This window comes from Heloderma suspectum, chromosome 1 (assembly GCF_057233095.1).
Source record: "Heloderma suspectum isolate Gila_16-S chromosome 1, 16-S_ref, whole genome shotgun sequence".
In the NCBI taxonomy this organism is placed as follows: Eukaryota; Metazoa; Chordata; class Lepidosauria; order Squamata; family Helodermatidae; genus Heloderma; species Heloderma suspectum.
Window position 1 is genome coordinate 32771563 of NC_139458.1, and position 15113 is coordinate 32786675.

A 15113-nucleotide genomic window follows, 5' to 3' on the forward strand; every position below is an offset into this window, starting at 1 on the left:
CCGCCTCCTCATCCCCGGAGTTGCCGCCGCCAAGCTGCCGCCTTGTCCCTGGGGTTGCCGCGGCCGCCACCGCTGCCAAGATCGAGGACGAAGGAGGACGTGAGGTGCTGCCGCTTAAAAAAGGGCGCGAAAATTCCAGCTGGAATAGCCGGAATGAGGAGGCTGCGGGGCAGCGTGGCCTAAATAGTGGCCGGCTAGACCCGCCCCTTGGAGACCCCAGGGATGAAGGCCAATGGCCTTCGCCCTTGTCCCGTCCTCCCCCCGCCACCCGCAACAGCCCCCCCCCCGCGGCCAGGCAAGCCGGGCGCGGGGTGAGGGCACTTCCCTCAACTCCAGGAACTATTGCGCACATTGCGGGGGGGGGAGCTTCTGCAATTTGTGCACATTTCTGAGCGATTTGTGGAAATCAAAACCTAATTTGCACAAATTGTGCAAATTCAGCCATAATTTGTGTGATTTGCACAAATCCAGACATAATTTGCAGAATTTGCACAAATTCGGCCATATTTTGCTCAATTTGCTCAGAAATTTGCACAAAATGCAGAACCATCCCCCCCAAAATAACATACTCAAAATTCCCAGAAAATCCGTGAACTGGCTGCAAGATTGAGTCGGGTGCCGCAGCGAGAATCGAAACGAAGTCCACTGGGGGCAAGCCTAGGAAAACTCTTCATACTCCACCCCCCCCCCCAAGGGATTTCTCCAACATCCCTAACTGAAAATTAACCTATCACCTAGCACAAAATATTTTGTTTGCTTTCCAAGGATTGAACTGCCCCTTCCTGGTTTGCAGCCCACAAATCAGTGGTGTAGCTAGGTAATTTTATTTATTTATTTGTAAGATTTATATACCATTCTGCATCCCCAGAAACATTAGCTCTTGGTCTTAATGGTTGTATGCCTCTCCCCCGCTCCTTTAGATGGCCATGTTGCATTACTTCCATTATGAAGCACATGACATTTCTCTTCTCCCACACAAGTGCTATTCCATATTTACTATGGAATAAATAAAATAAATAAAAAACGAACAGATTTTTAAAAATGTATACACAGCATTACTGGCTACTGTTTGCCCCGGGAGGTTCTAACCCGATATCATGAAAACCTGTATTTAAACAGAACCACCTCAAACCCCATTTCCATGTAGATTGGCTCCTACAGTCCGTCCCCATGTGGACAGTGGAAGCACTGAGTTGCAGGCAGTATGAAGACATGAGGCAGGCGGTATGAAGACATTCATTTGAACGTACAATCACACAGAGACCCATTTTGTTTAATCTTCCTCCATTCTTTCCCCAACATGTTATGGTGTGTACTTGGGGGGAGATAAAGCAATGAGTCCATGCCCAACTAAGCTGGCCGTGTGTCCTACTTTAAAGATGACACTCCTCTACTTGAAATGTTTTCCGAGGACGGTCCTCTATTTGAAGATATCCTCTGTTTGAAGGGCTGTCCTGTCCAGGTCTGGTATAAAGGGAAAAAAACGTAAGAAGGGAAAGCAGGGGCTTTGAAGTAGCCAATCAGTAGCTAGCACCTGGACAAGCCAATTGAGCAGGCTCGTGGCTCACTGGGTCACACTATTCCCTGTAATGATGACACACAGTATATTTCTATTTCAAACACAGTCATTACTTCCAAGTTTGCATCTATCTATACAAATCAGCATGTGCAAATTTAATTTGACTGCCCTATGGCCTACAAGATGTATTAGGAAATAGATAAGGAATTAAGCAATACCTATCTGATTATTTGCAATGGCCTTCGCTTTACCCATGGCCATAGAATTCATGCCTGCACATTTCTTTTGGCCATGCCTATGTTCCCAAAGGTATTTGCTCACATCAGTGTTTGCACATTAAAATAAATACATTGCAGCAGTCTTAGTTAATGTTTAGGTGGACACTCCACATTCACAGTGCAGCTTGCTGGGCATAAAAAGGAGAACATAAGACATCAGAGGTCTGTTTGCATAGAAGAAGATTCTGTACGATTACTGTAAGTATTCATGTCTTCCTCTTTTTTAACCTTGGGTGTTTTTTTGTTTGTTTCTTTTAAAGTGGTGTTCAATTCATCTGATAATACCACTTCATTTTTATGTGGGTACCTTTACATCTGCCTGATACTCTGAGAAGTGATATCTCTTCTTTTTAGAGCAATAATAGCAATTTTCAAGGTCTATATTACTGTACTCAGAATTCAGCATAAATATATCTTAACTACAGCTGTGCACAACTGGCCTCTCAAACATCTCCAACCTATTTGTGGGCAGAGAAAAAATTGGGGGGGGGAGGGTCAATTTTAGCAAATTTCTCCAGGGGGGGGGGAGAAATTTTCCAAGTTTCTCACAGGTTGGACTCACAATTGGCAGGGGGTGTAGCACAGCTCCTTCCTTTTTCCTCTGGGTGTTGTTGTTGTTTTGTTTTTGCACTACCACTGCAACTGGCAACAGCATCAAATGTGTTGGCAGCCTTCACAAGGTCCCATCCCCAACACCATTCCGAGGCATTGTGGCATGGCAGAGGGAAGGTGGCCACCATCCAGAAAATGGTGAAGAAATTTTGGGGAAAATTCTGCATGGTGCCTTTCTTTTCCTAGGGGGATAGGAAAAGAGAAATCACAGAACTTTTCTGAAAAAAATGTTTTCTGAGAAATTTTGTCTCAGCTCACATTGTCAGTCTTCAGGGTTCCGCACATTCCCCAGGGACTTCCAGATGTTACATTTCTGATGAGTGACTGTGGATACATCTAGGGGTGGGTGGATCACTTACCCCATTCTGGCTGGGGGAGTCTGCATGGGGGGAGGCGATCCGTCCCTCCCCCTGGAATCCATCCAGACCAGCTCCACTCCGTGGTGATCCTGCAAAGCTGGCTGCCAGCTCTGCAGTGCTGGGGAAAAGGCCAGCTACCATTGCCATGCCGTATCGCTGTGCTAAGTCCAGACACAAATGGTGTCCACTACACCATTTGCATCCCTGTTTTCATGTGATAGGCTATGCAAATACCTACGTAAATATAAATTGTATAGCCTGTCGCATGAAAAAACAGGAACGCAAATGGCGTAGTGGACGCCATTTGCATCCCGACTTAGCACAGCGATATGGCACAGTGATGGCGGCTGGCCGTATTGCCAGCACTGAGGAACTGGCTGCTGGCTCTGCAGGATCACCGCATAGAGGAGCCGGCCTGGACGGATTCCAGGGGGGGACGTGGAGGTGAGTGCTCCATTCTGCCATGGGCCCCAGTGGGGCCGGATTCTTGGAATCCAGCCTTACTGGGGTCCATGGCAGAATTCTCCAACATCCCTAGTACATCTTGTCTCTAACACAGGTGCTTATAATACCATTCCTTCCCTGAAAGCCCTGTAGCAGGTCAGGTGGGGCTGGATGCAGTGGTGTGTCCAGCTCCAAGGAAGAGGCGGAACTAGTGCTCTGCCAAAATCTGTCCTCCAATAGCCTGACAGTTTTCTTTCCTCATGAAAGAGGCTTCTGTTTTTCTGCCGCATTCTCTGGCCATTTTATAATTTATTTTTAATTCATTTTGGTACCATTTTTAAACTTACCTAATCACTGTGGGGTGGCCGAGGGTGCTGTGTGTGTGTGTGTTTCCTTTCTATACACATCCTTCCATTACCCTGCAGCTACCTCATTCAGAAGCTCATTCCCAAGCTACCTGCATGTCCTGATCTGAAAAAGCCCTATGGAAGGAATTACCTCATGATAATCAGGCTTCTCCTGAGCCTTAACTGAAGTGTGGGAAGCTGAGAAAGCTACAGGCTTCTGTAGAGATGATTGTTTTGTTTGTTTGTTTGTTTGTTTGTTGTAAAGCTAAACAAAAATAAATGTCTTAATCATCCATCTGGCTGGTCACCTGGCCACTCTGGGCGATGTACAACAGTACAATTTAAAACAGTAAAATTATACATTAAAACATTATTTAAAAATACCCTAACCCACCCCAAATGCCTGGCTGAATAACCAAGTTTTCAGTAGGGATGTACGAAAGTCACTTACCGTTTCACGGATCTGCTTCGTGGGGGGGGGAAGCACTCCGTCCCTCCCCCCGGAATCCTCGACGGGGGGGAGGCGATCCGTTCCTCCCCCCCAGAATCCTCAAACGGCCGGCTGTGCTCTGCGGTGGCTACGCTGAGCAGCTGGCCAGGCCCAGGCCAGAGCCGTCCGCAGCTGGATTTCCGGCCACGGAGGGCTCTGGGTAAAAACAAATTAAAAAACCACATACGCAAATGGCAGCGGCTACGGTGGCCGCCATTTGCGTTCCTTATTTTTGGCCATCTTAGTCTACGTAAATATTTACATAGACTATTACAGCGAAAATAAAGGGGAACGCAAATAGCGCCCACTATGCTATTTGCGTTCTCCTTTATTTTCGCCGTAATAGTCTACGTAAATATTTACGTAGACTAAGATGGCCAAAAGTAAGGAAGGCAAATGGCGGCCGCCGTAGCCACTGCCATTTGCGTACGCTTTTTTTTTTTTTTTAACCCAGCCGTGATAGGCTACGTAAATCTTTACATAGCCTATCACATCTCTGTAAAAAAAAAAAAAAAAAACCCTCCAGACTGCAAATGGCGGCAGCAGCAGCCGGTCAAAAGACCAGCCTCCGCCGCCGCCGCCGAAGCCACCGCCGCCCAGAACATCCGCCCCAGGTAAGTCTCGTCCCAGGGGGGATCTGCAGGGGGGCGGGGTGTGGCAGGCTGTTCTGCCACAGATTTCGGTGGGCCGAATGCACTGACATTCGGCCTCACTGAGATCCAAGGTGGAATTCTCTGACACCCCTAGTTTTCAGTGTGTGGCAGAAGCTCATTAAAGAGGGGGCATGGCGGAGTTCCCTAGGGAGGGAGTTCCACAGAGTGGGCGCCACAGAGAAGGCCCACTCCCTTGTCCTCACCAGCCTAGCTGTCCTGGCTGATGGGACAGAGAGAAGCCTGTCCAAGGCTGATCTTGTTAAACGGCCTGTCTGGTGTTGCTGGGGGTGCTCCTTGAGATAGGCTGGGCTGGAAGTATAACAATGTACAGATTCTGTACAGATTCTGTACTCTAATTCTGAGTATAATTCCCAATGTACAGATGGGAAACAGAGACTGAAAGAGAATGGCTTGCTCAAAGCCAACAAAAGCTAAACAAAAATTTGAACTCTATATGATATCAACATATGTGATGTCCTTCACATGTATACCTTGCCTGAAGTAGCTAGTTGTACTATATTGGGAACGGCTGCATATGCACACCAATACATAATCAACACGTACAACCTATACTGCAGATGGGTGCAAACCATGGGTGCAAACCATGGGTTCATGTCTGCACTGTGTTGAGAATGGAATCATTCAGGCATAATCCCATGCTACAGTATTCTTGATTGAAGTTTGACAATAGGCCATGTAATGTTACTTCCATCTTCCTTTCATGGTGGCCTTCAGGAGCCACAGGACTTTGACTTGCATCAAACTAGGGATGTACGAAACTCACTTACCTTTTCGTGGAATCTTTCATGGTGGGGGGGAGGTGCTCCGTCCCTCCCCCTGGAATCCTTGATGGGGGGGAGGCGATCCGGTCCTCCACCCCGGAATCCTCGACGGCCAGCAGTTCTGGCCATCCTGGCTTGCAGCCGTCATAGGGTATGTAAGAATTTACGTAGCCTATCATGGCTGGGTAAAACAAAAAACAAAAAAAAACCAGCATACGCAAATGGCAGTGGCTATGGCGGCTGCCATTTGCGTGCCCTATTTTTCGCCGATTTATCTTACGTAAATATTTACGTAAGTTAAAACGGCAAAAAAAAGGGGAACGCAAATAGCATAGTGGGCGCTATTTGCGTCCCCCTTTTTTTTCACTGTTTAACTTATGTAAATATTTACGTAAGATAAATCGATGACAAATAGGGAATGCAAATGGCCGCCATTTGCCTATGCTGGGTTTCTTGTTGTTTTTTACCCAGCCATGATAGGCTACGTAAGTCTTTACGTAGCCTATCACATCTAGGTAAAAAAAAAAAAAAGACTGCAAATGGCGGCCGTGGCAGCCGGTCGAAAGACCAGCCGCCGCCGAAGCCGCCACTGGAGCCACCGCCGTCCGGAACATCCACCCCACGTAAGTTTCGTCCTGGTGGGGATCCGCGGGGGGTGGGGGGTGGCGGGCTGTTCCGCCACGGATTTCGGGGGGCCTAATGCCAGTGCATTCGGCCTCACTGAAATCCGTGGCGGAATTCTCCACCATCCCTACATCAAATATTTAACTCTTATCATAGTAAATGTTATAGCAAGTTTTAAAAAATCTTCTCTCTCTATTTTAATTTTACAGAATACTTAACAAGAAGAATGAACTCTGCCATCCACCTGTGTTTGATATTGGTTGGCCTTTGTACCATCACCCATGGCCATCATGCTGGTGATAAACAAAATGGTACACTTGAAGCCGCTCTCAAGCTATATCCCAGCACTGCTCACTTTGCATTTGCTTTGTTGAGAGAGCTTTCTTCAGCATCACCTGGCAAGAATGTCTTCTTCTCACCCCTCCTTATCTCTGCCAGCTTCTCATTTCTGTCATTGGGGGCAAAATCTGCCACCCACACTCAGATTTTAGAAGGTCTTGCCTTTAACTTGTCAAGTATCGAGGAGAAGGATATCCATGAAGGATTTCATGATCTCCTCACTCACCTGACTCACTCAGATAATGGGACCCAACTTGATATAGGACAGGTCTTATTTGTAAGGGAACAGCTAACGCTACTGCAGAAGTTTCTGGATGATGGTGAGGCCTTCTATCCAGCAACAGTGTCGACTGTGAACTTCCAGGAACCAAAAGAAGCTGAGAAAGTGATCAACGATTATGTCGAGAAGAAAACCCATGGAAAAATTGTGGACTTGGTCAAGGGGCTTGACAAAGAAACTGCCTTGCTTATAGTTAGCTACATATTCTTTAAAGGTAAGCTATCAGGGTCTGAGTGATGATAAAGGCATAGGACCCTTTAAGCAGTACAACACCTGGGTTGATTGCCTGTGCCAACTTTCCAAACTCATCCAGTCATCACTGCTGAAGCTGCAAGAACTGCAGTGATCTCTGAATAGTGATTTAAGGACTAACTATAGAAGAGACATGTAACTGGCTCTCCCAGCATTTTTATTTTTTTCTCTCTTTTTTTTTTCTCTAAAAGCATCTGATTGGGCTGGGGAGAGGCAAGGGAGTTGACAACCTGGATTGAGGTCATGATGCTTAGGGAGAGTTTCCTCCTCCACCCATGCTGTTTTCTAATCTAATAAACCCACTTCCAGCTGCTAAGTGCCCCTCTGGAGAAAGTATAAGGATGTGTATATATTTTTCCTAGTGGGGCAACGACATGTAAGATAGGGCAATTTAGATTAGAAATACTGAGCAGGGAGAAAGTGTGGAACACACACACATGGCCCCATCTCCCATCACTAGGCCTCCAATCTCATTTCCTTTCCCCTGCTGTACAGCAATAGCAATACACTTTGGCATGGAGGTTCTACAAACACAAGTCCTATGGGAGGAACTGCACATGGGTGGCAGGGATTGCTTTGGTGTACGGGTGGGGGGCATTGCTTCTGCACATGGACTGGCTTTCTGTGTATGGTGAACCTTTGAGAGCTCCTAACGCTACCAATCAAAAGGCATTACACAGCTGTTCTGTCTGTTCATCTTAATTTATTTTCTACAGCAAGCAAAAAGTTGGATGAAACCATGGGGGGAAATGGGACCAATACAAATGGATGACAATGTAATTTGCACCCTCACATAAAGTGCCATGTTTGGGCCAGGAAACCCTCATCTGGAAGCACCCTTTTTCTTAAAAAAAAAAAAAAACGGTGACCTGGCTTGAATCCTTAGAAATAGAACAAGCTAAATTATTAATTTATTTTAATTTCTTATTCTGAGATGTTCGCTGCACCAGTTCAGTTTCTCCCACATAGTACACTGCTGACATATTCATGTCTACATGTATGCAGTGCAGTAGGTCAGGGACCAGAGATGCAGTCTGGACTGTTGCAGTGCTGTGATGGAAACAAAACAGGACTTCTGAGTGAACTTTCTGGCATGACTGAAACAGAATTACTAGCTATGCTTGCTGAATGACAGCTAGCATACCAGTAAAATACCAGCAAAAAATATGGTCCATGGACACCATTTCAAAAATCGATGGGCAGTTCTAAGGAATATCTCCTGACATCACATCCATCTTTTTCTTTCTGTGGTTCAACAGACTGTATAATTCTTCCCAGGTATGACTGTGGGCCATTTTTTCTCTTTAGGCAGCTGGAAGAAACCTTTTGATCCAGAGCTGACAACAGAAGAAGATTTCTTTGTGGATCAGAAAACAACCGTCAAAGTCCCCATGATGAAGAGGACCGGGTGGTTTCACTACTATATCGATAATGAGCTGTCTTGCACAGTACTGCAACTTGACTACAATGGTACCACTAAAGCGTTTTTTGTCCTGCCTGAGTCCGGAAAAATCGAACAGTTAGAGAAGGCGCTCACAGTGGATGTTCTGGTCAAATGGGCCGAAGGTGTTGAACGGTAATCCTTGTGCTGCTACTTCTATACGTTGCTAGATATTTTTGCTCTCAGTGAGTTGTGAAAGGACTTCCACAAGGAGTTCCAGGTTTCTGCCAGGTTTGAATTTGCTTAGAGCCTTCTCCAGGGTCCAGACAAAGTAGTCTAATTCTTCATATGTTCTTTGTCATAATAATCCTCCCCCAGTGAGTCCACAATGGTGTGCATGGGGCCTAGACAGTTTGTCCTGATAACAATTCTGTTGGGAATTTGCAAGCCTAAGGTTGCAATTCTAAACACACTCACTAGGAGTTAAACCCCAGTACACTGGGTCTTACTTCTGAGAGTAAAACTGGTCATGCCACCATTCATACAATTGCTAATTGAGTAAATGGCATTTTAAAACAAACAGCAAGCATGGGGACGGTGCTTGTGGGTGTGGGTGTGGGTGTGGGTGTGGGTGGGTGGGTGTGTAATCTGGATTGCATCCAAGAGGGTGGAAGGGGCTTTAGCATTTAGCCCTTTGCTATGGTCCCAGTATGGATGAGGGGCCTTGCTCCTGCTATTTGCATTGGAAAGTACGGTTCCATTGATGAACATAGGCACTTTTTGTCCAATTAAATAACAGGATTGTGATCTGGGTCAGGGCCACACTCTGGAGGAATGGTTTAAATTCAACATTTTCCCCCAAGGTTCCCATCCAGATTGGTCCCCATGCTTCTATTTACTTTTAAAATGATTCATCCAATTGCTAATTGAACGATATCACATCTGGCTTGGCCCTGTGTGAAGTGAATAGCACACTAAATTCTTAAGCCTGGCTTCCAGTTCTCATGAACTTTTATGGGTTTTTCAAATAAAAAGTATGGGTGGTTTGGTGTTAAAAACATTTTACAGCCTAATTGCACATACATTTGAAATTTAGCAAACTTTCAACTGAAAAGTTGAAACCTCTCCATGTTTTGCTTTGGAAATTTAACTTCAAATGATTTCTCAAAAACAAAAAACAAAAAAGTTAAATATCAGCTTGCTTCCAATAGTATCTCAAATGACTAAAGTTGACAGGGAGAATATCAAATTGAATTTTTGCAAGCATAGTCATGGAAAGATAGGAATTCCACACAAGTATTCTATAAATAGTAGTTAAATTACACTAAAGTAATTGTTTATGTAAGATGCTTGTGCTGCTAGATTTTATTTTATGTAAGGTGTGTTACGGTAGTTGGACCAACACCTGAAGTCCTAATGAGAATCTATCTCTATCACACCCATTCAGGGTCCATGAGATGTTGTTTTTGATCTCAGCCATTAGTTTGAGAAAATAATTGAAGTACTTTCTTGTATCTTTCTGTTTCTGAAGTGGCACAGCAATGGTGCATCTTCCGAAGTTTAATGTTTCTGCCAGCTACGAGCTCAAGGAGTTCCTCATCAAGTTGGGCATTACTGATGTATTCTCTGACCAGGCTGATCTGTCTGGAATCACTCAGCAGCCTTTGAAAGTGTCAAAGGTAAGTCTAAAGCAATCCCTCCCATTATCCATAGGTTTTCCTTTTGGCCAAGATCTTGCCACCATGGTAGTGTGATATCCAGGCACACTGAATTAATTGTGCATTGCACCCTTAAATATACTCCACTCTCCAAGTTCCCCCACTTTACCCACTCATCTCCTACACTAACAGAAATTCTGTGAAGACTTGTTTTAGAATCTATGCCAAGGAGCTGCATATAACCTTTTAAACAGCGATTACTACCTGTGTGGTGCCTAAATTCAGCAGAAAAAGTTCAACAGACAATACAATGGGCACATTCATACATGATGTATGATATTTCCCCTCTTCCCCAAACCGTTACCACTCCAGCATCCCTAGACCAAACTAATGGCAACTCATTTCCCAATAATTCCCTATTGAGCCTCACCTGAGACTTAGGTAAGGATGGACAAATCTGACTGTTCCACTTTCTAGAACATTCTCATTTTTCAGGCACAAATGTTTATGTTATTGTCTTGTATTAATTAATTTATATCTTGACTTTCCATCCCAAACTGGGTTTTTTTTAATTCATATAGTAATTCGTATGTGTTACCAAACGTATTTTTGTGTGCATGAAAATTGGTATACATTTCTGTACAGGATTTTCCCTGAAATACATCTTTTCTTCAGGCAGTCCTGATGTATGTCTGTACTCTATTTTCACTAACATATGCATTTTTGTATGGAATTTTCCTAATTTGGGGAGCAATTGACCAGGCACTGGAATTCCTGCTACTGGTCATTGTGCACAACTCTCCCTTCTTCCCTGTTGGAGCCCCAGCATGGAGAACCTTTTATGTACAGTGACAGGCAGCAAGCAATTCCAGCACCCGTCATTTTGTGGAAAAGTCTTCCTTCTTCTCCCTGCTGGGGCGCCGACAGGAAGAAGGGAGACTTTTCCACATAATGACCAGTGGCGGCAGGAAGGGCAGCACCATGGCTCCTTCCTTCCTTCCCTCCCTCCCTCCGCCGCTGCTGCCACCACCATCGCACACTGGCCTGAAAACTGGTGTAAATGGCCCCTTTACAGCCACCATTTAGGCAACATTAGATTTCCAGAACTCCCGAGCTGCCATTTGCAAAATGGCAGTTCACTAAGGGGACAGGTGTCCCCGCTGGGCCATCCAGCAACTCACATGGCATGGTGAGTGGTGGCAAGCAGCAGTGGCTTGGCAAGCACCTGGCGAAACTGGATGGAGGTGAGTCTGTCCATCCCTACTTGCAGGTATACTTTTTGATAAGCAGGGACGTTGCCATCACGTGCCATCCTGTATTGGAAGTCCCTGTTCCCACTGAGCTTCACTGCAATTCCCACAGTAGCTGGGAAGAATGAATTTTTCCAGCAACAATATATTGTTCCCTCTTGCAACGCAAGGTATTTTGAATTGGCTTGGTGTTGAGTGGGAAATTAAGACCCATCAGCTTTCCAAGGGATCTGCTCCTGCTGGAGATGAAAATGGCTAGAACTGGTTTGTTGACATGAATCAACACAGCTGAATGCATTTTTGGACTCTCCTTGAGGGTGTGGTAAGGAGAATTCCCACAATGAGTGGGAATGCATCACGTCAGAATGTACCACTACATCACTTCAGGTGTGGCTGAAGTTACTTCTGTGGAAATAAAACCTGCTTGCCGGTCACTTTAGAGCCAGGGTATTGAACCACAGGCTTCCAGCCAAATTTGGCACACCTGGGGTCCCAATCCGGCCTGCTGGGCTTGCCCAAATGGCCATACCCCCTTTCCCTGACTGCCAATCAGTTGGTGGTTTCCTCAGCTTTTGCGCATTTCTCCCCCATCCCCCATTCTAAAAGGCTGAAATGCTTCTCCTAAGCCTTAGCTACTGGCAGTGAGAGCTTGAAGCTAAAATTTGCTGGTATTGGGGGGGGGTTGACCCACCGCTTTTGCCTTTGGCTCCTCCCCCCTTTGCCTTCAACTCTGCCCACCGCAGGAATGAGACCCCCGAAAGCTTCTCTGAAATACAATTTGGCCCTCTGGCCGAAAGAGGTTCTACATGCCTGCTTTAAGGGGTGGTGATTTAGGCCTGCCCCATCACCCCTCACTTCCTCCCAAAGGAACCCTTCAGGAAAACTGTTTGCTGAGCAGGTCTTGCCTTCCCAGATGTTGAGAGGAACACTGAGTGGGAAGTGTGTCTGTTTAATGAGAAATATGACACATACAGAGCACAGCATTAAGGGATGATGGAATGTGGATTGCACCATTTGGTTCTGGGACGTATCTTTTGGGGTGGGAGGGGAGAGAAAGTGGCTGTGGGTGCATTATACTACCTTTTTAAATACCGATTTGAGGGGGTTCTGGGCAAAGCGTACTTTGGCAGGTACCCTTTTATATTGACGCCCCTCCAAAGCAATACCAGCACTCCAGGGGGGACCGAGAGCAGCCATTTTAATTTTCAACAATGTCCTGGAGTTCTGATGTAGTATCTCACAAGCATATTTAAACAGAGTATATTTAAACAGAGGCTCAGAGGCTCAACTGCCCAATGTGGAGGGCCCAGAGCAGGTGTCAGGTGACTTGGAGAGGTAGATATGAAAAAGGGATGAGCCAAATGTTGACTAATTATAACGTTCTCTTCAAAATTAGCCTCTTTAATTGCAGCCAGACTAATTACCAACAAAACACACCACCTGACCATCCTTGACTGCTGCAGCTTGTCTGACCTATTTCTCTCTCTCTCACTGTCCGGGACCCTATTTGTCCTCATGACCATTTAGTCTGATTGGCTGTATCAGTCCACATGATTCTGTCTATGTTATCTGCAAAGTTATCACCGCAAATTTAGCCACTGATAAAAATCACACAGGTTGCCAGAGCTGAACAGACTAAAGGACAGTGAAGACAACAGCCCTGTTAAGGAAGGGATCCAGTTCAACTCCACATAGGAGGCGCTGTTCTCCATCCCAAACTCTGACGCTGTTCTTTGTTTCTTCTCAGGTTATCCATAAGGCTGTGCTTACTGTTGATGAGAGAGGTACTGAAGCAGCAGCGGGTGGTGCTGTAGAAATCATGCCTATGTCTTTGCCACCAACCATTCGTTTCAACAGTCCTTTTATTCTAATACTTCTGAATGGCATAACCAAAAGCATAACCTTTGCTGGCAGAATAGTAAACCCAACTGAGCCCTGAGAAGTACTGCGAAGTTTGAATGCAGCTCCAGAATAAAGCATCTTTGTAACGTGAATTTAAATCCTTTTTTCTGAACCAGAGTGAGATGACATGGATGACGTCTATAGGAAAATATAAATGGCTCTAGCTCATCATTTGCCAACTGTTTTTCACGCTCCCTTCAGAGCAGGGGCAGCAGTGGCGGCAACAAATCAGAAATCAAATAAAAACATTACAGCCCCTGAAAGAGCACCATGGAAAACATTTCCATGACAGAAGCTCTACAGTCTGTAAACAACTTACCTGTGATCTCAGCTGATCACAAAGACTGGTGTTCTTTTCTTTTTTTCAAGGTTGGGCCACTTTGGCTGCTAAAAAATCAGCATGAGAGCCACATTAACTTACTAATAAAATTATCACAGAATAATCGAACGAAAACGTCCTTGGATGTGCCTGATCATGTCTGATCTCGGAAGCTAAGCAGGGTCAGCCCTGGTTAGTACTTGGATGGGAGACCACCTTGGAATCAGGCTTCCTTCACTGAGCAGGGGGTTGGACTCAATGGTCTTGTAGGCCCCTTCCAACACTATGATTCTATGATTTGGACTTCAACTCCCATCAGCCCCAGATGGCATATATAATGGTCCAAAATGCTGGGAATTGTAGCTGAAAACATCTGGAGGGCAACCAGGCTGAGAAGACTTATTTAACGTATACGGGTGGGGGAGAGGGATTGAGAGAGAGAGAGAGAGAGAGAGAGAATTTCAGATAGCTCTAATTATTTCTAATGGACATTCTTGTCATTCATTTATATATCTGATAATGAATATGTAACTAGAGAAGCAATATTATGTTAAGGACATAAGAGCTGTGCTGGATCAAACCAAAGGCCTCTCTAGGCCTTCATACACACACTGTCCAACTAGGAATAAAACAGTTATTAGGGCTGCAGGGGACTCCTTATAAACTGTCCTCTGCAGGACATACCAATCAGACACCACACACACACACACACACACACACACACACACAATATTATGTTAAGGACATAAAAGCTGTGCTGGATCAAACCAAAGGTCTCTCTGTAGTCCATCATTCTGTTCATACACACACTATCCAACCAGGAATACAACAGTTATTAGGGCTAACAGTGCTTGTGCAGAGGGAAAACAATCAGAACTTTCCCAGCACAGCCACCTGTAACTCGGCATAACTCTCAGGCACATCCTAGGCCCTGATAAGATACTAGCCTTCGTTAGCATGGAATGTGCTGAGGCCATGCTATCAACCTTTGACTCATCTCACATGCTCAGAGGCCCACTAGCAAGGGAATTGCACTTACAATGAACCTAAGCCAAGCATTATGGATCTCTAGGCCCCTCTAAAACTACAGGTGACCTGGTTACAGGCCTGGGGCCATTACACAGCCACGCTTGGCAGGGGTGGGCTGGCAATGGCAGCTCCCCTCAACAAGGTGGGGAAGGAACAAACCTGGCTAGGACTTCCCAAAATATCTTCAGTGTGCTGAGTGCCTGCTGAATCCCAGAGCAGCTCTCTTTGTCTTTCACCTTTCCGTTATGAGTCCACCTTCCTGCAGCCACTTCAGCTATCATCTCCCATTCTCTGAGTGGTCCTTTCGGGGTTCCTGGGCTGTGGCTAGGGATGCTGGAGAAATCCTTGATGGATTTAAATGATTGAAATGGATTTAAATTCTTAGGAATCTGACCTCTGAAATCTGCAGTGGACCACCTCTCCCTGCCAGAGTTGCCACCGCCAAGGGAGCAAGAGTATTGTGTGCTGCTTGTGGATTTTGGCCTACATTTCCCCTTTTAAAATGGCAAGATACATAAATTGCATATGCAATTTATGATCTTGGGCAAATTACAGCCATAATTAGCATATTTTACACAAACTGCCGCTGTAAGGT

The 15113-nt window shown here is 45.4% G+C and overlaps 1 protein-coding gene across 1 annotated transcript; it reads left to right on the forward strand.

Annotated features, from left to right (window-relative positions):
- The first annotated feature begins 1961 nt into the window (after window positions 1–1961).
- Window positions 1962–14253, forward strand: LOC146357082 (alpha-1-antiproteinase 2-like). The gene is made up of 5 exons (XM_084839978.1): window positions 1962–1995; window positions 6318–6941; window positions 8288–8555; window positions 9892–10039; window positions 13016–14253. Exons 2-5 carry the CDS (start codon window positions 6335–6337, stop codon window positions 13205–13207), a joined length of 1215 nt encoding a protein of 404 aa, XP_084696104.1. The 5' UTR covers window positions 1962–1995; window positions 6318–6334; the 3' UTR covers window positions 13208–14253.
- The last annotated feature ends 860 nt before the right edge of the window (window positions 14254–15113 follow it).